General features: G+C 42.0%; 1 protein-coding gene and 1 long non-coding RNA gene across 6 annotated transcripts in view; one reads left to right on the top strand and one right to left on the bottom strand.

The window, feature by feature from the left end:
• The window catches only part of RGL1 (ral guanine nucleotide dissociation stimulator like 1), a 248,494-nt gene that overhangs the window by 123,092 nt on the left and 98,078 nt on the right, over positions 1–27,324 (bottom strand). Inside the window, exon 1 of one of the 3 annotated variants that reach the window (XM_077901968.1) lies at positions 660–777. The exons of the other annotated variants lie outside the window; for them this stretch is intronic. Within the exon in view, the coding sequence (XP_077758094.1) occupies positions 660–686 (27 nt within the window). The 5' untranslated portion in view covers positions 687–777. Of the gene's footprint in view, positions 1–659; positions 778–27,324 lie in introns of those variants that run through there. 3 annotated transcript variants of the gene reach the window in all.
• LOC144316255 (uncharacterized) lies at positions 2,503–19,855 on the top strand. 3 transcript variants are annotated; one of them, XR_013382107.1, is made up of 3 exons: positions 2,503–2,599; positions 14,693–14,770; positions 18,207–19,855. It is a non-coding gene; the product is annotated as an uncharacterized LOC144316255 (long non-coding RNA). The 3 variants fall into 3 exon arrangements; XR_013382105.1 differs by lacking the exon at positions 18,207–19,855 and adding an exon at positions 16,244–17,182; XR_013382106.1 differs by lacking the exon at positions 18,207–19,855 and adding an exon at positions 15,281–15,913.

A 27,324-nucleotide genomic window follows, 5' to 3' on the forward strand; every position in this document is an offset into this window, starting at 1 on the left:
CAGAAAAAAAAAAAGTTGGTACTACGATTACAAGCGGCTCAGTTAACTTGAGCATGCGGGGTTTTAAACTCCGGCGCAAACAAGTGTTTAAAGTGCCAAGAGTCCTCACTCCTTCGGGAGTGGAAGGCTTCCCGTGTCTTTTTTCTCCTCCTGCTGAGTCGGGACCCAAGGAGTGAGCGGGGTCGGGCTGGGGAGGAGGGGGCGGGGGGGGGCGAGGGGAGCGGAAAGTTTATTTCCGTAAAATAAGCTGGCAAGTGCAAATCAAAAAAAAAAGAAAAAAGAAAGGAAAGGAAAGGAAAGGAAAGAAAAAGGCAACCCAGCATCATGCAGCTTCCAGCAAAACGCGCGCGGCGACCCCCGGCCCCCAGGTCCCAGCCAAGGCCGCCGCCGCCGCAGAGGCGCTCCCGGGCTCCCCGCGCCCAGCGCTTCCCCGTCCTTAAAAGTTTTCCCTTCCCGAGACATCTGCCCGCACGCACGAGAGCCCGGTGCCCCGAGAGTGGGAGCCGCGGGGCGGCGAGGGCGCGGCGAGCGCAGCCAGAGGAGCCCCGGCTCCCGAGCGGGGCGGGGGTCGGGGGGGGGCCGGGGTCCCAATCGCGCGCAGGGAACGCGGGAGCAGATTCCCGGCCGGGAAGCCTCGGAGAGGGCAGGGCTCGCGTTACCATTTTAGCTTGCCAAAGCAATTTCATTCTCAGTTTTGTCTTCGGTCCGCGGCCGCGGCATGGTGCGCCCGGCTCCGGGGGCCCCCGCAGCGTCGGCCCGCGGCGCCCCCGCCCGCCCCGCGCCCCGCGCCCCGCGCCCCGAGCGAGCGCTGCCCCCGCCGCCGCCGCCGCCGCCGCCGCCGCCGCCGCCGCCGGTGCGCGCGACTCGGGCCACAAAGGGAGCGCGGCCAGCGAGGGCGCCGCAGACTCCTCCCCGCGCCGCTCCGCCGCTCCGTGATGTCAGGCTTTCCTGTTTGTGCTCCCGGCACGCTCTCCCTCTCTCCGACCCCACGCCGAAACTTTGCGCGGGCCGGAGTTTTCTCCAGCTCCGGGGGCGAGCGGGAGACCCCCCCTCGCAAGGTGCGCGCGTCCCCCGGGGGGTCACCGGGCGCGGCCTGGGGGATCCAAGCGTGTGTGTCTCCCCCCTTGGCTGAGACTTAAAGGGGGACGCGGCCGTGCCCAAAGGATGGGAAGACAGGGTCGGGAAAACTTGGGTGACCTGCTCAGTTAAGATTAAATCGGAGCTGCCCCCCCCCCCCCCAAGACTGGAGCACTACTGCAGGCCAGGAAGTTCTTCATTAGGACGAAGAAAGAAATGGTCCGAGGATAGTGGAGCCCCCGTGCCCGCCCGGGGTTGCACCGGTCCTGCATCCGCAGGCTGCCAACAGGAACTGCTGCGGCTTTTCTCTACCACCCATTAGGATAAGGCTCATCCACAGTAACTGGCCACGGGTGGGGGGGTGGGGGGGAAGGGGACAAAGCAGGAAAGGGTTTCGCCGGGGTGGACAGCGTGGAAAGCGGCCATCGGTGGCCCTGGAGATTCTGGGAGTCTTCGTGAGGCAGCCATGGGTTGAGTTTTCCCTTCTGTAGGGACCCAGCAGGATAATGACAGTAAGGAAAGAGCCCTTCACGAGGAGACTGCCAGGGGACCTGTGTCATAACAGATCTGCTACCAGGACAAAAGAGTATAACATCTTTTAGATCCAGTTTCAATACCTTGACAGCAGGATACCGGATGATAATGTATTCAGGCTTTGGCACATGACAGGATTTCACACCTAGGAATTTCTTACAATTTTTTTTTTTTTTTTTTTTTTTTACAAAGAACCTTAGAGTTCATGTCTGTAATACTATGCCCTCTAATTGTATTTAATCACCTTTCGATTTGTTTTTAAAGACCTCCCACTAATTGCCATGCTAAGGCATAAGGCTAGGATTTGATTCCCAATAAATATCTCATGAGCTGAAAAGCTAGAGAATCCTGTGTACTGATGTTCCCAGGAGAGCAGAAAAAATGACAGTGAGGGCATATCAAGGAGAAACAAAAGGATTGTGGACACTTGAGAACATCTTGAAATCACTCAGACAAGTTTCCCTCAGACAACCAGAACCTACCCAGCTCAGTCACTGTGGACTGAATGAATGCTCTTTTTTATAAAACCGAAGTGGTTATTTCTATAATTAAAAAAAAAAAGTAAAAGCACATAGACTAGACCCTCCTGTGATCACCAGGACAGAATGTCCCCAGTGTCTAGAAGATAATCATGAGGAGGCTCTACTCTGACCTCTTAAGCCATCCCCAGGTCCCCTGGAGTGCCTATCCAGTGATCTCAAAGACCACAAGATGCACCTGAGGACAGTTAAGCAACCCATAAGATTAACTTCACCGCTATACTTTAACCTGATTTGGGGCCATAAATTTTAAGATTACTGACAATTTTTCACCTCAGGGATATCACATAGTTTCTCAGCCCCACCCCTTGAAGGAAGCCTTCCCAGACAAGGCAGCTTATAACTCACAAGGCCCCACTCAGGTTTCAGATCTCATCATCCTCTTTTCTACTCCACCAATTCCCTGGCTGGCCACCTGGTATATAAAGGGGGAAGATACAGACTTCAAGGCAAGTGGATCCAGCTTCAAATCCATGCTTACTTTAAGAGTGAACTTGGGCATGGGGTGCCTGGGTGGCCCAGTTGGTTGGGCATCTAACTCTTGGTTTCTGCTCTGGTGGTGGTCTCGGGATCAAGCCCCACTCTGTGCTCAGTGCAGAGTCTGCTTGGGATTCTCTCTCTCCTCTCCCTCTTTCCCTTACCCCTTGCTCTCTCTCTCTTTCAAATAAATAAATAAATCTTAAAAAAAAAAAAAAAAAAAAAAAGGACGCCTGGGTGGCTTAGCGGTTGAGCATCTGCCTTGGGCTCAGGGAGTGATCCCAGGAATTGAGTCCCACATCAGGCTTCCTGCATGGAGCCTCCTTCTCCCTCTGCCTATGTCTCTGCCTTTCTCTGTTATGTATGTGTCTCTCATGAATAAATAAAAAAACAGAGTGAACTTGGGTGCCACCTCCCTGAGCCTTAGTTTCTAAGGCTTCCCATCTGTAAAATGGGACAAACATATATAGGTTTGAAAAAAATTAAAAATGTATGCAAATTATCATGGTAAGTGATCAAATAAAGTTCCATTCCCTTATTATTGCACCTCTTCCCCAACTGTATTTTCCCAGACTCACTCACTGAAAAGTTGTGTATGTATGCAATGTGAGGAAATCTGAAGTCATGCCTACTTACTAAATTACATTATAATTTCAGAGAGGTTTTCCAAGAATAACTGTATTTATACCTGATAATGTATTTGATTTTGTACAAATGCTGAGCCACCAAAAAAAAAAAAAAAAAAAAGTCTGGTTATACTAGATAGTACAATCAAGTGCTGAATTTTGCAGTTTTTAAAATATTCATTTAAAAATATTTCACCTGTAGGCAGCTCAGATAGAATTACCTTATTACACATACCTGGCCAATGTGTGGGAAGGATAAACCAGTAAGCCATTTATAATTAAATTTGAATTTATTTACCAGATTAACTTGTCCATGACCTAGTATGGTCCTAAGAGGATAGGTCAAGTTTTGTTAAAAGTAGATCAGCAATATTTTGTAATTTTCAGCCTACGAATCTTTCATCTCTTTGGGTTAGTTTATTCCTCAGTTTTTACTCTTTTTGATGCTATTGTAAATAGGATTATTTTCTTAATTTCATTTTTGGACTTTCATTGTTAGTGTGCAGAAATGCAATTGATTTTTATATATTGCTTTTACTTCCTGCAACTTTAATAAATTCATTAAGTAGTTCTAACAGTTTATTTCTGGACACACAAAAAAATGGAAAGACAACTTGTGTTCATGGATTTGAAGGCTTAATATTATGAAAATATCCATACTACCCCCAAGCAATCTACAGATTCAAAGCAATTCCTAACAAAATTATAAGAGCATTGTTTACAGAAATAGAAAAAAAAAGCCTAAAATTCATATGGAATCACAAAGGACACTGAAGAGCCAAAGCAATCTTGAAAAGGAAGAACAATGTTGGAAGTGTCACTGAAGTGTTTCTCTGACTTCAAAACATATTACCAAACTATAGTAATCAAAACAGTGTGGAACTGGCATAATGACGGACAAATAATAAAACAATGGACCCTAATAATCCAGAAATAAACCCACACATATTTAGTCAACTGATCTTTGACAAGGCTGTCAAGAATAAACAATGGGGAAAGGACTGTCTGCTCAACAAACAGCTCTGGGAAATCTGGATATCCACCAAATTTGTAGAATACATTGGGGGAAAGCGAAAACAGATGAGCAAGACTAGATCAAACTAAAAGGCTTCTACACAGCTAAGGAAACAATCAACAGAATAAAAAGGCAACATATCAAATGGAAGAAAATATCTGCAAACAACATGTTGGATAAGGAGTTAATAACCATAATATATAAGGAACTTCTACCACTCAACAGAAAAGAAAAAACACACAAAACAAAATAAAATAACCCAATTTAAAAATGGGCACAGGGCTTGACTAAACATTTCCCCCAAAGAAGAGATATAAATGGCCAATAGGTATATGAAAGATGCTTAACATGACCAATCATCAGGGAGATGGAAATGAAAATCACAACAAGATATCACCTCCTCCTGCCTGTAAGGATGGCCATTATTCAAATAAACAAAGAAAAAAAATGTTAGCTAAGATGTAAAGGAAAGGGAACCCTTGTACGCTGTTGGCAGGAATATAAATTGGTATAGCTGGTATGGAAAAGAGTTCAGAGTTTCCTTGATAAACCAAAAATAGAACTACCTCAAGATCCACCAATCCCACCTCTGGGTATTGACCCAAAACAGTTGAAATGAGGATCTCGAAGAAATATTTGCATTTCCATGTTCATTGCTGCACTATTAATAATAGCCAAGATGTGGAAACAACTGTCTATCAGAAGATGAACAAATCCAGAAAATGAGATAGGGACACACCTATGATGGAATATTATTCATCTTTAAACAAGTAGGGAATCCTGTCATATGCCTATGATATGGATGGACCTTGAGAGCATAATGTTAAGTGAAATAAGCCAGTCACTGAATGACAAACACAGCATGGTTTCACTAATGTGGGGTATCTAAAGTAGTTAAACTCACAGAAATAGAAAGTAGAGTGTTGGTTGTCAGGGGCTCAGGGGCAGGGCAAAATAGGGAGCTGCTGTTCAAATGTGTACAAAGTTACAGTTTTCAAAATGAAAAAGTTCAAATGTGTATAAGTTTCAGTTATTCAAGATGAAAAAGTGCTGTACAACATTGTGTTTATAGTTACTATTATGGGCTGTACAGTTAAAAATTTGATGTGGGGAGGGATGCAAAGGTGGATCCTTAAAGTGTAGGATATTGCCAGGAATAGTTTTATGTGGCCATATTCGGTGGTCACTGATAAGTCAGTAGCAGTACAAGGGTCCTAGAGTATCACAGGAAAGAGGGAAGATATATGGAAAACCCCAAACTGGAGGGAAAAACTTTTTTACTTCTAGTTTCACCAGAGCCAATAAAGAGAAAGCTGGTTAAGAGCAGACATAAGTAGCTGATTCTTGAAGAGAATCTATCTACAAGTGGAAATACGTAGTTTATATATTCCCTTCATTCATTTATCTATTCACTGGCCTCTCTGATACCACACTTTCCTCAATCGTATTCTACTTCTCTGGCTGCAAGAAGTGAAAAATACAAAAACTATGATAGAGTGTACTTACGTAGGCAGCATAACATGGAGTAATACTTATGTGCCTGGGTGACTGAGGGGACATCTGGCATCTGAGAGCCAGAGTTTGAATTTCAGGTCTAGAAGCCTTCCAACCCAGGGTCTGACCCTCACTTCTCACAGCATGAGTGTCCTCATCTGTTTCCCTTCAAGCTTATCAGGAGTGTTAAATAAAGGAATATAAGTGGCCTTGAATAAAAATCTATCTCCTTCCGTCCCCACCTCCACACTCTTTCCAGCATTTTCTTTGCATGTTAGGTTGTTTCCTTGGACAACAGATTTACTGCATGACAGAAAAATAAGGACAGTGCAAGTACAATGGACATTGTGCTTGGGATAAATGTGTACAGACTTGTCTGGATAATGGCCACATCAGCATGAGAATGCCAAGACATGGGAAGGCCTTGGTTTTGTCCTTAACCTCAATGCCAGACTGTAATGTCTTTTTTTAAAAAAGATTTATTTATTTATTTATTTATTTATTTATTTATTTATTTATTCATTCATTCATTCATTCATTCTTTCATTCATTCATTCATTCAAGACACAAAGAGAGAGGCAGAGATATAGGCAGAAGGAGAAGCAGGAAAAAAAAAAAAGAAGGAGAAGCAGGCTCCCTGTGGGGAGCCCGATGTAGGAGTCGATCCCAGGACCCTGGGATCATGCCCTGAGCCGAAGGCGAAGGTGGCCACTGAGCCACCCAGGTGTCCTCAGACTATAATGTCTTATGTCCAGTCAAAACTTTAGAGGAAAACAGTCCTAAGGGAGCAGTGAAAATAATAACAACAACAACAAATACATGAAAAAAACTAAAAAGCAAGAGGCCAGGATTCTCCTTCCACACCTTAGCAGCACTGAGTGCATATTGCCTCTCCTCGCCCACAGCCCTTTCCTAAACATATGAGTTTGAAAACCTTTCCCACTTGTGAGTGAAATCAACAATAACCCTTTTGCAGTATTTTATTTATAAACTCTATTTTATTTATAAACTCTATCTTTTATCTATAAACTCTATCTTCCTCAATTTGTAGTTCCCTGAAACCCTTTGGTGAAGGATGTTAACACATAAATCTGCTAATTCTTGACTTGTTTCCTCCAACAATCTCAATGTATTGTCAAACTGCAAATGATTGAATCCTTTCAGCCTCCCTATGAAATGCTTCTTCCTATTCTTCAGTCCTGCAGGCTGTGTTGTTCTTCAATGGACTTTCCATATTCAGCCTCTGATGATCAGGTGGGCATCCCGCTATGGTTGCTCAGTTTATATATTGCTCTGCTAAGTGGACTGCCCCTTCCACCTCCTCGTCACTTGAACTTTCAGCCTTGATTTACAAAGGGTTAAGAACCAGTCATGCTTGGTCAAAAATGATTTGCTTCCATTTTCTGAGGGCCCAAAGTGCTTTTACTAATTATCATAGGCATACTACACGTTAAAAATTCTCAATCCTCAATGTTATTAGGTTCTCTTATTTAGGCAAGTGAATTAAAAGCCAATTTTAGATAAACCTATTACAGCTAAAGAAGAAGCCTGCCACAGGGGGGGTAGAAAACGTAGATACAAGAAACATAAAAAGCACTGGACAGATGGCAGGCCAAAGGCAAAGGCCTCCTCTGGGCATGATGGCAAACATTTTTCAACTAATAGTTTACCAATTGCTGGTAGTTAGTCTTAATTGATGTTGATGATGCTTGCCTGAGGAAGAAGGTGGTTATTGGAATACTATTTGTAACTTGGGCTAATGAGCATTATTACCTCATCTAATTATATATTTCTGTAAAAGAAAAAAGGAGAGAGATTTACTCAGATGGTTGAAAAGATCAAAACATACAACAGTCAGCTCAGACATGATGCCAGGTCTATAATAAAAGCTTCTGCAAAGTGGAGGATTGGTGACCTGATGCCATGAAGGGCTTTGACCAAGATTCTGGGAGGAGCTACTGGGCAATTAGCCAAATCATACCTTGTTTCGGAGCTAAAGGAATATCCTTTTTTTTTTTTTTTTTTTTTACAATAATGGTATTGAAATAGTACTGAAAGCTCGAATGAACCAGAACTGTGAGAACATTGTGGCTAAGAGCGATGGCTGTGGTCAGAAACACCGAGATGTGAGCCCTAGATCCGTCACTCCACTCTGAAGCAAGATCTCTCGCATCTCTAAACCCATATGAAATAGCGATACAAACACCTTCCTCACTGGCCCATCCTGATAATTAAATGAGCTAATAATACACATCAAGCCTTTAGCACAGTATCCAGCACCAAGGTAAATTCTCAATGTTGTCTGTTGTCGTTTTCTGTCAGTTTGAGAATTTGTGGAATCCAAAGGAGACTGGCTATATTAATACTCAGGCACACATATCAAGTAACTCAAGATTTTGCAGCTTGAAGCCAAAAATTCATGATGCAGTGAACCCAGAAAGAACTGTAAGCCCCACAAACTGTTCAGTCAATGAGCAACATTTACTGAGTTGCTACATAACACAGGAAGATACCATGTGTGGTATTCTTGCGCACCCCGTCCCCACCTCCATACAGTGACCAGAGTGATATTTTCAAATTACTATAGCATCCCCTCTTATTTTTAAATCCCTCCAATGCCTCCCCACTGCTAAGGTTAAAACCTAAATCCTTTTCCTATCCTACAGGGCCTTGCCCACTGGCCCCTGCCTGCCTCTCCAGCCTCCTTCCACTCCACTTTACATACATTCTCTGGGCTCCAGCAACCCCAGTCTTCTTCAATGTCTTCACTCTATCTGGCCCTTGTCCACTACAGAGCCTTTACACATGTGATTCTCCTCCTTGGGACATCCCACCCTCTTCTCCTCTCCCAATTAGGTTAAATCCCCCTATTATGTGCTCTCATGGCACCGTGATCCTCTCTTTGTAACTATACCACAGTCATAACTTTACATTTAACTGTATGATTTTTAAAAGATTTTATTTATTTGTTCATGAGAGACACAGACAGAGAGGCAGAGACATAGGCAGAGGGAGAAGCAGACTCTCTGCAGGGAGCCCAATATGAGACTCGATCCCAGGACCCTGGGATCACGACCTGAGCCGAAGGCAGACACTCAATTGCTGAGCCACCCAGGTGTCCCTCATTGTATGATTATTTGATAAATGTCTGTTTCACCTAACTCTATGAGGGCAGAGGCAATTTAGTTTTTTCCCTTTATTGTTCCCTAGCACCTCCCACAGTGCCTAGCACATGGGAGATGCTCAATAAATAACTATGATCGATTGATAGGTACAGACACATAGATAAAGCCATGCTATAAATTCAGTTAGTGCTTTGTAATTGTTGAGTGATATAAATAAATCTTAGATATTGTCTCTACCTTAAGGTTGTTTGTACTCTAAAAGCAAAGAAAGGACAGAAAGGGATCAAATGAAAATGACTTCATAAAAGCCACAGATCGGCAAGAACAGTTGAAGACAACAGGGCCAACCGAGCAAGGTGTCACTGAGAGGACACGGACAACCTCCATCAGGCGGCATACATTCTTGACTTGCAGATAATTATAGTTTTTATTGAGATTGTGTCAACCACTACCTTTGGAGAAAAAAAGAGAAACATAGACTAGGAGGAGGAAAGAAGGACTTTCAGTAGGTGAGATGGCAGGCTAAAGGGTGGTATTTGGTTGGAAGAAGAGGCTCATAGAGTCAAAGGACATGAGGTTCAGATAAAGTAGCTGGATGGCAGAGATTCTGGAATTTTTCTTAAGAGGAAACCGAAATGATAAAACAGAGGGTGAACAAGGTGATTATAATACGTGTCCATAGGTTAGTCAGAGGGGGACAGTGTGGAGATAGAGCCATTTGATAGGAGACAACACAGTCAAGTACATGCCGAACAACGCCTAGGCCGAGACAATGGTTTTGAACCAAAGGAATGAATCAGGATGACATTTTGGAAAAACAAATGTTGCGACTTAATGATAGGCAGCATGTTGCAAGTAAATGAGAGGGGAAAGAAAAAATCCGCAAGATTTTAAGACCGGAACACTTGGGATTATCAAGGGGATATGGAAATAAAGAGAAAATGGAAAGGACTTTCTGCTTTTGGGGGAAAATACTATCAGTTCAATTTTGAGGAGAAAGAAAAAGATATTGAAAAGTAATAGGAAGGAAAGAAAAAGACTAGAAATGAAGAAAGTAGTTGCAAGTTACTATGTATACAGGAAGTTGTTTAAAACCATGAATTCACATTATTTCTCCTGAGTGGAAGAGAAGCAGAGTCTAAACAGTCTCAAGATGCACCCACAACTGAACACCAAACAAAAATAACCAGAGAGGAGAGCAAGACAGAAAGAAGAACAAGGAGAGCTTGAGTTATGGGAACTAATGCTGAAGGGAAGTTCACTGTGATTAAAAATTCTCAAATACACTAAAGTCAGTCTTGGAATACAGTCAATGGACGTTAGAATGCTTCAAATGACAAATTGTTTCTCTTCTGTCCTTATCACGAGATGCTGTACACATATTTTAATAGGGTTTTCTCTGTTTAAAAACATATAAAATTTGTTTTTAAATTATCACTGGTTATTCTATTCTGTGACACTCTTCAATAAAATGTAACCAAAGTTAATTGAAAGTCTTAGTGTGGTCAGTTACATAACACTAGAATTGCTGAATAGCTTAAATGCGGTGTTTTCCCAGAAATATTTGTCTTTTGGATGAAACCAAGAACGGAAAGTTTCTGCCTTAAAGGAGAACTTTTGAGAAGGTGGAAAGAAAGGAAAACATATATAACGGAAGTATCACTTTAACAATAGTTAACCAATATGTTGCAAATAGGGGAGCTACTCACACAGAAACACACAAGAATACAAAGAAAAGTGAATTTTACCACTTTAGAGAGCTGATTGTGGACTGTATGTCAATTTTCTAATGTCTTTTTATAAATCAGAAAATATCTCACATATTGCCTTTGCCAGGAACAAATTTAGACACATCTTTGGTTCTTGTTATTTGCCTTTTAAACTGGCAGATTCAACTCATGCTAACCCATACTGAGCCTGTTTTGTCTAAGACGTGAAGTAAGGTTTATAGAATCAAAGTGTGTTTCATCTGGGGTAGGAGATGGGGTGGAGTCATTACCTTGGTTCATTCGGGATCTTCTAAAATAGGCGAATAGCTACTGTTCTAGAAAGCTGCATAGAGTCCTCATTCCTCTCCCTTCAAAGATAATGTGTGTGTGTGTGTGTGTGTGTGTGTGTGTGTGTGTGTTGTGGAATGAGGAGTTTGAGTTGGACATGGTGGGAGGTGGAGTATTGTGTGTGCATGTGTGCTATGGGAGGGAGAATTGATAGGTTGCCTTCATCTTGAACCTTAATCATAAAAGATAATGACTGCTCTCCAAAATAACATAAAGGCACTGTAAAGAAATGGCAGTGCAATTATAAGTTACGTGGCGATCTTATAACAAAATAAGTAATACACTTTTTCCTTATACCCAAATAGGTCATATATTTTACATTATTCAAAGGAACTTCTCTCCTGTAACTTGCCAGGATGCCATCCTATGAAATGAACACATCCTGTTCCACAGGAAACCACACCACCCTTGGTTAAAGGCTGGATGACCTTAGCATGAGACCAGCCGCCATTCTTAGCATACGTGCCCAACTTGGGCTAGGTTTTTGGTCTTCCCCACCTAAAAAGGCTTGCAAGGAAAGTAGGGATTGGGCAAGCAGTGGGAAATTCCTCGATTTGATTAGTTCCATAAATCTATACCAGACTCAAGCTCCCCTAAAAGGGTGCAGAAGGCTCTAGAATCAGTTCCAGGTACTGAAAAGAGATTAAATTCACTGTAGGTGTAGAATCCAAGGATTCCAGGACAAAAGTGGACCTCCCAGGATCTTGTCATGAGAGTGAACCATGTGGATAAGGGCATCATCCTAAATGGTGGAGCAGCAAGACAGAAAAAGCCTGGCTCTATTATTTCATAGAACAGTAGAACTGGTGTCTATTATTTCATAGACACCAGTCCTAGACTATCTATCTCTGGACTGTTTTGCAAGAGAGAAATAGAATTCCTTCTTGTTTAAAGTGTTATAAATTTGGCTTTCCGTTACTAGCAGCCAAACCCATATCCCAGTTAATATACCTATTAAATAGAACAGAAATCAGTAGAGGTAAGAGAGTCACTTAACTAGAGGCAAGAGCAAAATATTCTAAATATTCTAATATTTACTCTGACGTACTCTGATTCTAAAATTGTTCTGGGCTCTAAAAGGGACTCCTTTACCCATTTAGTAACTCACTCATGCAACAAATATTTACAAAGCACCTACTATATATCAGCCACTGTGCTAAGCAGGCACTGCAGAAATAATTTTCAACAAGACAGTTGCAGTACCTGCCTCATGGTGCTAATGGACTGAAGGGACAAATGGACAAAGCATGTGTATTACAGTATGGTAAGTGTGCCGACAGAAAGATTGCTATTGGGATGTATAGGCTGTGCCTATAAGATTGAGGGAATTATTCCCAGAAAAAAATGGTCTCTAAGGTAAAATGTGAAAGCCAAGATGGAATTAGAAGTAGTAGTGGAAAGAGTGGGGGGAGAGCTATCTAGGCAGAGGGAACAGCATAAGGGAAGGCCCCCGACTTAGAGGAATCACAGATCAAAGAGAATCCTAGGCATGACCACTAGTTCATAAAACATGCCAAATAGGCTATTTATTTTTCCTTAAAAAGAAAAAAAAAGAAATAGTATCTTCACTTTGTGGGCACCAATTCATCGTAATAGTGTAATGTATACTATTACACTGGACGTATGTCCCTTGGAAACACAAGGCATGCTTTTGTTTTATTTTATGTAATCCCATAATCCCTTGAATAATCCTCTGTGAAGGGTCAGGTAAATAAATAACTATTTTTAATGACTTTAACAGAGTGTAAGCTATGTGTAAAGCAATGAATTATACATCCTGGCCCTGGATCTCAAGTAAGGGAGGCAAACAAACAAAGCAAGCCAGTAAGACCGAAGGATGTGATTCTGGACCTCCATGGAACCATCCAGACTAAACTCCAAGTCAGAATGCTATTTTTGCAGGTTGTCTCATTAGAACAGCCATCCCGGCACACCCCAGGTGAGACTCTGACACAGGTCTGGGAGCAAGAATACAGGCTGGACGGAAGGGCCTCTTTCAAGCCCCACCTTGGAAATACTCGGCGTTAGTGCTATACCTGATCAGGGAAAGGGAGAACAGATCAGCCAGGGGGCTCTCTTTTGAGAGGGGGGAATGGCAACCTTAGATACTAAAGACATTAACCTCTTGAAGACTTGAAAGTATGAATAGAATTTCCAGGTGGTGGGGAAGGGGTTTAGGGAAGCAGGGCAGATGGGAAGAAGAGAGCAATCCAAGCAGAATCCGAGTGAGCCCAAGCCTAGAGGTCAAATGTGGAGTCATCATAGCCCGGGCAGAGAGAAGGCCGCCCAGCCCAGCCACATCGCCTGGGCACATGTGCCCACTGCATCTCCTGCTCACCAACCCCCAAAGTAGAAGTACTAGCTGCATCTTATAACCTAAGAAAATGAAATGTCAAGACAACAAAGACCATGTAAATGCAAGAGCCATGTCTTGAACTCCAGTCTTTTGACTGCAAAAATCATGCTACTTTCAAAGGAATATGCTTCCACACTTCTCCTGATGATCACTGAGTCATGTATAGAATTGTTGAATCACTATATTGCACACCAGGAACTAATATAACACTATATTAACCACACTGGAGTTAAAATTTTAAAGAATTGTAAAAAGTTATAAAATAAAGTAAGAATACACTTCTGTGTATTCAAATGTTCTTAGAAGATTTGTTTGCCTCTTTGCTGTTGCCTGTGTTATTTAGGACTTAGGCACCTGATAAAGTACAGCAGTGCTTTATACCCATTAGTAAGTAATTAGAGATGCATTCACACAGTTGCCAGCACTCGAGAATTATGTCCTTACTGGCTCTTTCATGAGTGTCTTATCCTTTTCATTCCTAGTTCAGGATCGTACTGTCTGGCATGATGGTCCCATTTCTTCATTCATACAATCATGCAGGCAGCTGCTATGCCCCAGGTACTGTGCTAGTAGGGGCATGTGTTGTGGTGATCCTCAGAATCCCTGCTTTCAAAGAACGTACAGTCTAGGGAGGAGAGAGGCAAGTAAATAAGATCTTACCAAGAATCTAATGGGCAGGCACATGGTGGGACCCCTAGCATCAAGGAAAGGCACCTATTCTAGAGTCAGGGAGGTCTAAAGCTGAGAATTTAATAGGAAGGAAGCAAAAGTTAGCCAATGCGAAGGGGGAGAAATGCTCAGTTCGGGAAGTGGAGTGGCATGAATGCTGAAGAGAACAAAGTAGCTTCACATACAGAACTCAGTATGGTTTGACCTTCCTGGATGATGAGTGCAGTAAGGAGGGGTAGTAGGGAGATGAGGTCACAAAAGCTTGGGAGCTATGCTGAAGGGTCTGGACTTGATCCCAGCGCAGTGGAGACCATCGAAACGTTCCACACAGCAGAGTTACATGAGAAGACTTGTATTTTAAAAAGACCTGACTGTGGGGCCACCTGGGTGGCTCAGTTGGCTAAGCATCTGCCTTCCACTTAGGTCATGATCCCAGGGTCCTAGGCTCTCTGCTTAGCGGGGTGTTTGCTTCTACCTCTCCCTCTGCCTGCCGCTCCCCCTGCTTGTGCTCGCTCTGTCAAATAAATAAATAAACAAATAAACAGATGTTTAAAAAAATAAAAAAGATCTGACTGTGCCCTCATAGAAATATGTGAGCTGCTTACATAATTTTAACTTTTCTAAGAGCCTCATTAAAAATGTAAAAAGAAACAGGTGAAATTAGTCTTGTATTAAGTAATTTAATTAGGCTAATCTTAACACTATGGTTTATTTAACCTACAGCGTTAGAAAGAGGTGTGGAGAGAAGTAAACATGCTGGAGAAGTATTTGGGAAGAGGAAGGGAAGAAATTTTGTTACAGGTGAGGACTCATTTAATTCATTTGACACACTAGCATCAGATTAATCTTCCTGAAATACAGCTTCAATTAATTGTTTTAATTTTTCCATTCTCTACCTTTCGCCCACCAAATAAAGCCCCAGCTCCTTAGCCAGTAGCGGACCCTGCCTTTTCTCCAGCATCTGCATCCTCCCCCACACACAGCTGGGCCTTTCCTTTCCCACCTGCAGACCCCACATCTAAGAGCAGTCATAACCTTATGTAGAAGGAATGAGAAGCCCTCCGCTCAGCACTCTGGAATGGAGCAACAGGGCACTCCCACGGCGAGGCAGGCCCCGTGTTCCAGGTCTGACTCCTGCCTTGGAAATCTGCCCGGTCCCTCTGGGGTGGGGGCCCCGCTTCTTGCTTGCCATTCCACTCTTTGCTCCTTCCAGAGCCTGGAAGTCTGCCCGTAAACCTGAGTGTAGCAGCTGGAGCCTTCTAACTGCTGACACACTTTCTTATTCCCTCACTTCTGGTTACATTTCTCCAGGCCACCTGTTCCTTCATTTCTCGGAACCAGCACCTCCCCACCTGGAGGTTGGTCACCTACCTCGCAACACCAGTGCTCCCTGCCCAGGTGACTGTGTGTCATCGGTTGCCATGCTCCCAGGCCTATCCCTGCCAATGCCTTGGGTGCCAGCGTAGACTCCCTCACAGCTCCTGCCCCCGCCCCATCTTTTACCATGAACCAGGCTATTTCTACCAAGGTCGTGAGTTGTGACAATTGACATTCAAGGCCTTGTAGATTAGAGCCCTGCCCTACCATTGAAATATCTTTCTCACTACACTCTCATGTATTCTTTACTCCAGCCAAAATAATCGAATTGTTGTTTGTTACTGGGTCTCCCCTTGCATACCTCCCTGATATATCCCTGCCAACCACCCAGCCTGGAAAGGGCCTTCTCCTGTTCCATCCCCATTTGCTGAGGAATTCGGAATAAATATTAAGCCCCAAAATAGGACAATCATAATCTCCTCCCCCCCCCCCCGACTAGAAATTATATCTCTCCCCCCTGAACTCCTGCAGCTTATTATCTGGACTTCAATTATGGATTTTATTGCATTCCTACTTGTTTTAAATGTCTTATCTCTCTGAGGCTATAAATAAACATCTTGGGAAGAAGATCCACCTCTGATTACTGAGCAGAGCAAAACAGCTAGGAGATAGGGAAAGAGAGATTTGGCTTAATTTTGCAAAATGAGTAATGGTCCATCAAGGATTATAGTGGAACAAGCTCACACTTTCAAGTGGCTGCTTAACATCCTTAATCAAATCATTCCTGAAACACAGGGAATAAGGGCCCCTGTCCCTACAGAATTCAAGGAAATTCACTGAGAGTCCTTTAGCTAATAATATTATTCTTTATATGTTCCTTATTTTATTTTCTTTTTCCATCTCTCCTCTGTCCCTCCCTTCCTCTCTCTTTTTCTCTCTCCCTTTCCACACCTCAAGTTTCCATGGCTCCCGGAAACAGAGCTGGAATACATTCAATCACCCAGTCAGATCCCTTTAGTCCTTCCTTCATGCACCTCCTGGGACCAGCAGTGTGACGAAAGAGGCACAGCAGCTTTACCCACGGACACAAGGAAACTCAAGGACCCACGGAACACAGCGACACTCTTTCCTGGCTATCTTTTAAAAATTCAGTGGTAGTGAAGAAGGCAGGGGGAGGAAAATCAGACTGACAAGTGGGTGTTTCTGCCTATGATTGAAGTGGGCAAAGGGACCTCTAGCACCCTGTAGAAAACTCAGCCTCTTGTTCCCTGTATAGCAGTACATCTAGTCATGGAGACCTACTGGCTTCTTTTGCCAGGGTCTATGCCACTGTGTGATGGGGACGAGTTAAGTGGATTATGCATCATTATTATTTGTACTCATTTTCCAGTTTTCCTCTGAGGAGCTCCAGATATTTTAGAAAAGAAGACAACAATCTCACCAAATCCCTGTACGATAACGAGAGCACATTACTAACAAAAATAATTATAACCCACCCACGACAATGTCTGTATTATTCTCTAATATTGGACATCTGAGTGGCTTTCATGTCTAATTTTCCTGTTCAACTGTAAAAATACGAGGTGTCAAATTCTAGGCCATGGTCAGGAGTTCTATGATGCTAGACAGACATCAAAATATCAGGTTTTATGAAGAAGCATTTAGCTATGATTAAACATGCTTCAAAGTGCTTTCAAGTGGTTAATCACTCCTCCCTGTTTCCTCATCTGGGTGATGAGTTCCATTTCCCTGATGAAGCTTACAGGCACTGAGTTTCCTTTAGAAGCATCAAAGAAGATTTCTCTCTTGCCTCATAGACTTGATGGGGAGCAGAATTGGTGATAACCTCTCAAAATCCCATATGCCTGGGTTGACATGAAATGGCCATGCCTTATCTTCCAGATGCTTTGCTGGAATTGAAGCTCTGGTGCTTGAAGATGTAGTGCCATCAATGGACAGTCCTCATAGTTAGAACCCACATCCTTTTCTGCTTTCTTAAACATCCATGTTTAATATGTAGGATAAGAATTACTCTACTGGGGATCCCTGGGTGGCTCAGCAGTTTGGCGCCTTCGGCCCAGGGCATGATCCTGGGGACCCGGAATCGAGTCCCACGTCGGGCTCCCTGCATGGAGCCTGCTTCTCCCTCTGCCTATGTCTCTGTCACTCTCTGTTAATCATGAATAAATAAAAAATCTTTAAAAAAAAAAAAAAAGAATTACTCTACTGATTGGCTTCAGAGCTGGATGGATCCTTGGGGGGCGGGGGGCAGGTAGGGGGCAGGGGAGGACGTGAGCATCATTTCTTTACATATCAGATGCCCAGAGGCTAAAACATAGAGAGCACTTTAAATAGAAAAACCAACCAGCTACACAAGTCTGAGAAAACATGATTTTTCTTTCTACCCAAAATAGATATTTATCATCTAGAGAGTATAAGGAGGCATAACCCTTTTAGAGCACAAATTGGTAATACTCATAAATGTTAAAAAACACACATTCCCTTTGAACAAGTAATGCCATGGCTAGGAATTTATCCCGTGGATATCCACAGAACATTTCAACAAAACATACGTACAAGGAAGGTCACCAAAGTATTATTTGTCATGGTTTAAAAATATATCAAAATGTCCATCAGCACAAGAACTGGTTAAATAAAAATGGCACATCCATATAATGGATTACTCTGGATACACACATATGCAGAGATGGGCACATAGTTACATTTGGGCATGCATGAGAATGAATCTCAAGAAATGGTTAGCAGTGGTTAACTTAGGGAAAGGCTCTGAAATGGAGTGGAAATATGGCTTCCCTGGGTAGGGGGTCCATTTGGGAGAGAGATCAGGGAGCAGTTTGGGTCTCTTATTTGTACTCTCCACTATTAAAAATATAATAAATGTTCTATTATTATTTTACAGGGTTTCTAAAATAGCATCTTCAACAACAATTGGGTGTGTGGCCAACAAGGGCAGAAAAAAAGAGATTGTGGGCAGAGCAATCGATAATACCCTAGCCACCTGACCCAAAGAGGAAGCTCTGTAGTCCACACAGAGGAGGAAGTTGACCCCTACAGAGTGTTCACTGTGCATTAGTGTGGAGGGAAAGTGAAAAGAAGAAGAGTCATAATTGCCTCATCTGGATTTTTCATTGAATTTCATGTTTGCTTATCATACTTTAGAAAAGGGACTTTGATAAGAGGAATTAGCCCTTGCCTGACAATACAAGGGACCAAAATGTTGTCCCAGTTCCAGAAAGAGTCAGAAGGAGCACATTATCCCCCTTCCCCACCCCGCTGGCCAATCAGAAGGCTAGAAAGGAGGGAGTGTTAGGAGGGAATATTGACAAAGCTACCTAGTAATAGGCCTTGAAGGATAAGAAATATAAACCAGCCTCCAAGAACAGACCTGCAGGAGCGGCTATTGCTCCTAAGCAGCGTGCCTCCTTTGTTTTCCCAGGCCTGGGCAAGAAAATACCTTCCTCTTTTGTATACAGTCATGAAGTTGTATTCATCCATCCATTCTACGGTCCTGGTTGGGCGGCACACGCAACCGTTTACCCCGGCAGTGTGAAGAATAAAGCAAGGCTAAGATTCCAAAGAGTCGACTGCACAGGAAGTCTCCCCTGTCACACAATGTGTGTTTGTGACACACACGGAGGTTTACTATTGGCCAAAATCCACCTCAGTGGCTTTCATTCTGCAGTGAGGCCATCAACATTTATCTGAGTCAGACATCCATGGCACTGGCCTAGATACAGACCCTACAAAAGAGCACGATGTTAGCATTATTTTTCTACCTGATGCTCATCCTAGGATCACCAGGCCCAGGGCAAGCACAGAACTTTCCCCTTTTCTCCCTCAATCATACAGTCGTTCATCATTAGGGCAGAAAAAGGGTGAGTCCACAACATTACAAGCCTTCTTGGATAATTTCCAAATGCTGGAGCTTCTTCGGGGAAGCGAACTTTCCCCTAGGGCAGGTTACTTCAGCTAGATACAGCACAGGGCTAATGAGGCCAAGGTCATGGGCTTATTTACCTTGAGGGCCAATTAGCTTTGATCTGTTTCATGGACACATTCTGTGTCCCTCAACCCAAACAGCTGTTTCAAAAATGGGTACCCTGGATCAGCAAGAGGTACTGGTCCAAAGTAAAATAGATGTGTTAGTTCAAATTTATCATGCTCCTGCAAAAAGGACACAAAACCCATTAAAAATGTTAAAATGACATCACCTAGTATTTGTTCCAAAGAGATCAAGAATAATGACACTAAGCAGACTTCAGTGACCCGCACAACGGCTGGGCTGATCATCAGGCAAAAAAGAGCTACATATTCAGAGATCCCATTTCTTCTTAAGGAGGCTATTTTTACTAACTACAAACCCATTTTTCCACTAAGATAATTCTTTAAAGAAAATTATATCTTAGGGCACCTGGGTGGCTCAGTTGGCCAAGCGTCTGCCTTCAATTCAGGTCACGATTGCAGGATCCTGGGATCAAGTCCCACATGGGGCTCCTCACTCAGCAGGGAGTCTGCTTCTCTGTCTGTCCTCCAGTCCATGCTCTCTTTTTTTCTCTCTCATTCAAATAAATAAATAAAATGTTTATTCAAAAAAAGAAAGAAAACTTATTTTTTTTAGCATGTTAAGAATATGCTACTTGTTTACAGCTATTCTCCTAGGGAGGAAACTGCAACCAAATTCTATACCCTTTATGTCTCACTAAGTATTTTGTGTAAAAACTAAACCAAAAGAACATTTTAGTCACTATTTGATCTGAGCCGTTTTCATGCTAATTAGATACTGATTTTCTTTTGTCTACAAATTGATAGTTCTTCAAATTGCCCCAGTTCTCCCCTCACAAATATGTTCTTTCACCCACAAACTATACGTAAAGTACCTCCTTTGTTGTTTTTTCAGTCGGGTCACAGAACCCAACACTGACACCTTTTCAGCACTCATAAAAAGAAGCCAACTTACAAATGGTCTTTCCTCACCCTTTTATCTATCTCCTTGTTTTTGAAGTTTCCAGTGTAATCTGCAATCATATGAAGACCCAGAGTTAGCTTTGGGGGCCACCTGACATACCTTGAAATCTGAGCACATCTGTAACTGGAAGCTCTCTGATCTCAAGATAATCAACATTTGCCACACCACAAATAAGAATCTTCACTTTTCATCCCTGATTCCAGAAAATGGGCAGCTACCCTGCTGCTAACTAGTATGAGTCTGTCTGCTGGGGGGAGGAGGGAGTCTTGCCTTCTCTGTTCCTATCAGCCACCTCCAGGTGTCCCCTGAAAGACTAAGAGTCTACAGGAGGCTCTTGGATCCACAGTGCCAGGTGTATAATTCTGCCAAGGGGGCTGGGGAGAGGACCCCCATCTTTCAAAAAACTGCTCTATCACTGCTCATTTGCCTTCAAAGGAAAACTGAAGCCAGGCCACAGCTAATTCTCTGAGGTTGAGCCTGGTTTTGGTGATCTAAGAAACTATGTCACCCCACTCAGAGAGATTTATGCTGACCATGCATATCTTTATTCAAAATCTGAGACATGGTTGAACGACAGATGACATACATCAAATCAGAGATCCCATTTCTTCAGAGAGAGAGAGAATCTGGGCTGTCAAATCCATAACCTCTTCCCATTCTAGAATTTCCATTCTTCCCAATCTCTTTCAAGAATCTCTCCCAGTTCTTGGAGGGTATTATGCTGAGTGAAGTAAGTCAATCAGAGAAGAACAAACATTATATGGTTTCACTCATTTGGGGAATATAAAAAATAGTGAAGGGGATTAAAGAGGAAAAGAGAAAAAATGAGTGGGAAATATCAGAGAGGGTGACAAAACATGAGAGACTCCTAACTCTGGGAAACGGACAAGGGGTGGTGGAAGGGGAGGTGGGTGGGGGGATGGGATGACTGGGTGACAGGCACTGAGGAGGGCACTTGATGGGATGAGCACTGGGTGTTATGCTATATGTTGGCAAATCAAACTCCAATAAAAAAATAAAAAAAAAATCTCTCGCAGTTCTTCATGGCCTATCAAGCTATCCCATAGTTCCATTGTGTGCCCTCCTAAAGGACTGGAACATTTATATAAAATGAGCCGCCCCCAAATCTCTCCAAACCGTGAAGGATTATACATGAACACCATCTTATTTAATAAACTTTATATGTGATATGGTTCCTTCCCCTGACTACTTGTTTATGAAGTCACTAGGAAAACCCCCATTCTTTTAACGTCTTCCCTCTCTTGTTTATCTTTGATATCCTCCTCTCCTCCCTCGCTAGCTTTTCCCTTCTTCCCTATCCTACAGTACAGAGCCTCTTTTCTTCTTTACTATTAAATCCTAAACACAGGCTCTGCCAATAACCCTGAGCTATTGCTGTATCATGCTGATTTGCACCAGCTGTGCCGTATGGTGGTTAACTCCATACTTATACAGGGTCTCCTTAGATCTTCCTCTGAGAACAAGATTCCACATATACATCTAAAAGTCATAACTAGTGGGGTGGAAACTGAGCCAAGAATAAATAGATTTTGCTTTGAACTACTGATCACATTAAATAAGGGGGAAAAATGCAACCAGAGGAAAGAAAAATGCTACCCAGGGTTGTAGCTTAAAGATTTTTCTTGGACATGTATGACAAACTACAAAGATGATCTACTCCTTTAAACATCTCACTTCTAAATTTAACATTAATTCTCTCAATATTAATGAGGGGAAGAGGCAGGTCAGGGCAGGGAGTGAAAGAAGGGAAGACTGTCATCATGAAGAATTCAAGTGACAAATAAAAAGTATACTCCCAAATTAAAATGGAGCAGCCAGGAGCTTTATCATGTAACTAGACTTTGGAAAGCTTAGAGTGTTTGAGGTTCTTATACAATTGTGGAAAACCAAGTGCATGGAGCAACCATTGGGAATTAGAGTATAATGATGTTATTCTCCAACTTTGGGCAAATCACAATCTCAGATCATCAGTTTTCCTATCAACTCCCTCCCTGAGGAGTCACTGGCAAGGTCACCAGATGGTTTGTGTATACTAAATTGTCTGGCCTGTTTATTTTCCATTATGAAACCATGTGTAATGGTCCTGTGTTTGAACATGATCAGATATTGTGAATGACTGTCATTAGAATGTAATCACCCTTCTTAATCTCTGCCCCAGTGCAACTGTGTTCCAGATTCTCCAAACCAAACGCTATTTGCCCTAGCTCCGGAGGAAAATGGACAAACGCTATTGATTTTGTTATAGAAAAATCTTGCAGATTGTAAATTTTTTATTAGTTTCAAAAACTCCAGTTAACCTCAAGATTGGGGACACAAACATTGATCCATCTGTTGCAAGAGGATACCAGCAGTCCACGAAAACTATGATAGAGTTAACTTTTTATTACAAAGCTCATCTACTTACAAGTTAGGTTCCCAAAGGCTATCCTCAAAGCTGTTTTTCTGTTAAGTCCAGGACTTTAAACAACTGCTAGTAATCTATTGATGGCAGGCAGAAAGGTACTGCAGCTCAGGATGGCTTCAATCCATCGGCAAAAGTTCTTAGGTTGAAAATATGTAAGAAACAGAACTTCCATACTCATTTTATTCCCCCTGCAGTAGTTAGAGTAAGTTTCTGTCCATTAAACATAGCAGCAATATGATTTCAGGCTCCCCAGAAAACACAGCATTCCGTCACACTTGAACCACTAAATTATCAGTTCCTAAGCACCAACAGTATTAGTACAAAAATGGAGACTGCAACAACAGTGTCAGACAAAGGTCTTGATACTTTGGTGGGCAAACTCTTCCCCAAGAAGCATGAAACCTTCATGGCCCTTCATGATCTGCTCTCAAGACTCATCTCCCCTATACCTTCTGAGGGAGCCTATCATCTTCCACCTGTATTGAACTACTCTTCATTCCCCATCCCTTGAGGCACTATGCCTTGGCACATGCTTTCCCCTCCACATGTGCCAAGGACTTCACTCCTACTCTCATCTCTTGGTACCCATTCTCCACATCTTGTCTTATGCATCATGTCCTCCTACATGTCATTAATGTGTAGGTAAATTCAGGTAAAATGTGCCTCGTGTGTGCTCCCTTACAACCCTGTGTTTCCATTAATTGCCCTAGTCACATGTGGGATGCCTTTATGTTTGTTTTCATCTGTATTTCTCGCTGACTAAACTCCACGAGGCAGGAGCTGTATCTGTTCTGTTCCTAGTCATTACTCAACAAATATTTATTGAGAAATTCAATTTCACTCTTCTATATTTACTAAAGTAGAAATGGATTTATTTTCGATGGCTTATTTAATTATATCAGTCATCTTTATTTGTAAAATAAAATACTTTCACTTATTTACCTTTGATACATTTAACTTTTAGAATTGTAAAACATGCAGAGAAACGCAAACATATATAATTATGTTCCTTATTACCACCCTCTATGACTGACAAATGTTTATAGTGCTGCAAATTACTTTCACTCTGTTCAAGACTTTTCAAAGGGCCGTAACTCGCATGTTTGTGATCAATCCTGAGTTAACTAGAGAGAGAAAAATGGAAACAATACTGTCAAGCACTTGCTATGGGCCAATCATTGTCCTAGATGGTTCATATACATTGCATATTCAACCTTCCCCAAAAGAATATCATTATCCACACTTTACAGACTAAGGAACTGAAGCTCAGAGGATTAACTACTGCCTGGGGTAATACATCCAGTAAATATCACTCCCATGTTCAAACCAAATTCTAGCTAAATCCAAAATCCATGAGGATTTCCCTTTTATTGCCTACATCTTCAAATCCTATGTGTTGGGATGGAACTTAGACTTTTTGAGTGAGAAATGTACTTTCACATATGTTATGTATCCAAGCATTTAAAAATGTCAATTAAGGGCACAATCTCACAAATGTGTAGAAAATTAGGTTAACCAGGGCACTGTATTCACAAGCATTCTGGTTAATTTAGCTAAAGAATAAGAATTAAGTGGAGCATTAATGCCATGGATGTTTCTCTGCCACAAAAGAAACATGCAACCATGGAAGCAATGAGAAAATAGCCCTCAAAGACTGCAGAGACCCCCAGCTGGTTAAGGATGACAAATGAACAAGCTACATTCTGACTTGACTGGCCACTGAAAGGTTCTCCTGGTCCTACAATGACTACAAGGTTGCAATTGTGATGTGAGAAGATTTTATGAGATGACTAGATAGTTAAGAGACATTTTGAAAAACTGGCTGTCACTTATGATTTCTACAATATACTGTGTTTTTGTCTTCAAAATTTAAAAAAAAAAAATGAAACCGAGAGATAAATAATTTGGCTTCTTTCTCCATAGGTCTTCTCAGCTCTCAGTTCAAATTCTTATGGTTGTTTAAGGGTCACCCCTGTGTGGCTCTACAGTTCAGGTCTGATCTATTTAAGCCTCTGCATCTTCTTCCTTATGGTCCCTGCCTCCCTTCACAAAAGAGATGACACCTTAATTCCTGCCCCCAAAGGGATTGCTTCTCCTCATACGTATACTTTGTGTGGAGGGGCTAGATACATTTCTTCCAAAAAGTCCTGCCCATTTGGGAATTACTTTCTGTGACAGTATTGTCAGCAGTTTGGACTTCTTAGTAAATTGTATTACTTCAGGACTCCCATTTGAAATCCTGGCTCTGTCTTGCTTCCACAGATCTACCACCCTCAATTATTCCTTAAAAATAACTTCTCCTCCCACCTTGATATGGCATGATTCTTCTACCACAATGTTTTGAATCTCTGCCATTTTTAGTTCCCTTGATCAACATTTTTACTTTGAAACAATTCAGATTTGTTCTTGCCCTGCATTCATCCTACTAAAAATGAAAGTTTTGAGGCAACAATGAGTTAGTTTGTAAGCATGATATGACCATAAGGGTAAACATGAGTGGGAGGAGAGGTTATTCTGCTTACTGAGGACTCTTTTCATCAGGCAATTTGCTTTTACTGTCACTGTATTTTTACTATACCACATATGTTGTTGATTTCTCAGAAATCCAGTAAAATTGTAATGGTTCCTCTGAGTGACAAGTACAAGCTACAGAATAAAACATACAGTTCTGGGCGTTGAGTCTGCCTTTTTATGATGTCAGAGAAAACACCACTAACACCCCCAAAATCTGTCACTTAGGTATTCTAGGGTGCTCTCATCAACATGTGAAAATGGTTGTTTATCTTCCCATTCCTTTTTTTGTTCGTTCGTTCATTCATTCATTCAACAAACACCTCAACAGTGTAGTGATGTAACTTTGTTTTTTTTTGTTTGTTTGTTTGTTTGTTTTTTTCAGTGATGTAACTTTGAACAAGACATAGTTCCTCATGTTAGGAGCTCCTAGTACACTGGTAAAGATAATAAAATAAGCATTTACCATATAATGGGTGATAAACATAAAGAAGACACAAAGTGCTTTTCAAAAAAAAAAGAGTAAGGGGAAGGTGACAAGGGGACATAACATAATGTGTGGAAATAAAAAAAATTTTTCCAAAAAAAAAAAAAAAAATTCCAGAATCTGAACGATGAGCAAATGTTAGCTAAGGAAGGGGAAGGAAGGACATTCTAAACAGAGAGAACAGCATAATGTGCAAAGACATTGGGGCTATGGATATCGGAGTGCAATCTTTAAAGAATGTTAACCCTTGGGCACCTGGGTGGCTCAGTTGGTTGAGCCTCCAACTCATGATTTCAGCTCAGGTCATGGATCTCATGGGTTGTGAGATCGAGCCCTGCATAGGGCTCTCTCCCTCTGCCCCTCCCCCATTCATGCACTCACACTCTCGCATACTCTCTCTCTAAAATAGATGGATAAATCTTTTTTAAAAAAGAATTTTTTAAAAAAAGAGTGCCAATCCTTTCCAAACAGCAACACCTCCCCCCAGTCTTTACCTCACTGAAATTTTCTTCATCTATAAAGTTTCCTGAGATTCCCAGATCAGGGTTTCCCATCATGTAAATCAGGTGAATTTCTCAGATGCCAGGTCACTGAGGAAGAGTGGAGATTTTCAACCATTTCCTCTCCTGGGGCCTCTGAGAAAGGATGGACCTTTAAAAAATAACTACTCACTGCTGTGGGAAGACATGCAACCTCTCCCAAATACCCTACATTTCTAATCCAAGGACAAATTTAAATAATGTCATTTCTCCCTCATGTGCCCCCTTAAAGGGGAGATAAGCTTAGAGGGATGAAGACACTTCCTTTCCCTTTCATGGGAACAATTTCCTTTTGTAAGCTCTTCTCCCCCATCTCCTGCCTCTTTGCTGCCTCATGCCAAGCTTTTCCTGACATAATGGGGTTTTCAAAGGAACAAAAAGAGATCCTGAGGTTTATATTGAACATGCTGTGGAAAACAATGAGCTGAAACAGAACTGGTTTGCAGACTTTTTCTTAGAGACTTAAGATCCCCATGAATGCAAACCCCATGAATGAATGACTTCCAGGCCCTCAAAAAATTTCTTTCTTTTCTTTCTTTCTTTCTTTCTTTCTTTCTTTCTTTCTTTCTTTCTTTCTTTCTATCTTTCCTTCTTTACTTTTTTTCTAAGTTTACCTGAAGTCTCCTTTACTCTCTGTATCAAAATACAAGGAAATGTTTGTGTCTGGTATGGTAAAGGCAGAGTTTGTTCTAGAACTGGAAACCAAACAGAGCAGGCTAAATTGATTGCAAATGTCTTAAGAGACTTTTACAGGAGAAAGCTCTCTTCATATCAATCCTGTCTTATTGTATCCTCTTAGAAGGGTTTTCCTTCCCATTCAAATCATCACCTGAACAACCTGAATCAGCAGCCAGCATAGCACAAGGTTTAGAACCCAGCCAGTCTACTCTGATTCATGAATATTGCCCCTGAGGAGAAAGCACACTGCTAAAGTGTCACCCTATCTCACACACAGGGTAAGCAGGGAATAGAGTTGAGTGGTTCTGAAACACCCACATCTGGCCACTACACCAAAATTATTTGTGCATCTCAACACAATGCTGTTTAGTTGGGGTTGACTGTCTTCCTGCCAGAGGGATCATCACCCTG

Source organism: Canis aureus, chromosome 6 (genome assembly GCF_053574225.1).
Source record: "Canis aureus isolate CA01 chromosome 6, VMU_Caureus_v.1.0, whole genome shotgun sequence".
Taxonomy (NCBI): domain Eukaryota; kingdom Metazoa; phylum Chordata; class Mammalia; order Carnivora; family Canidae; genus Canis; species Canis aureus.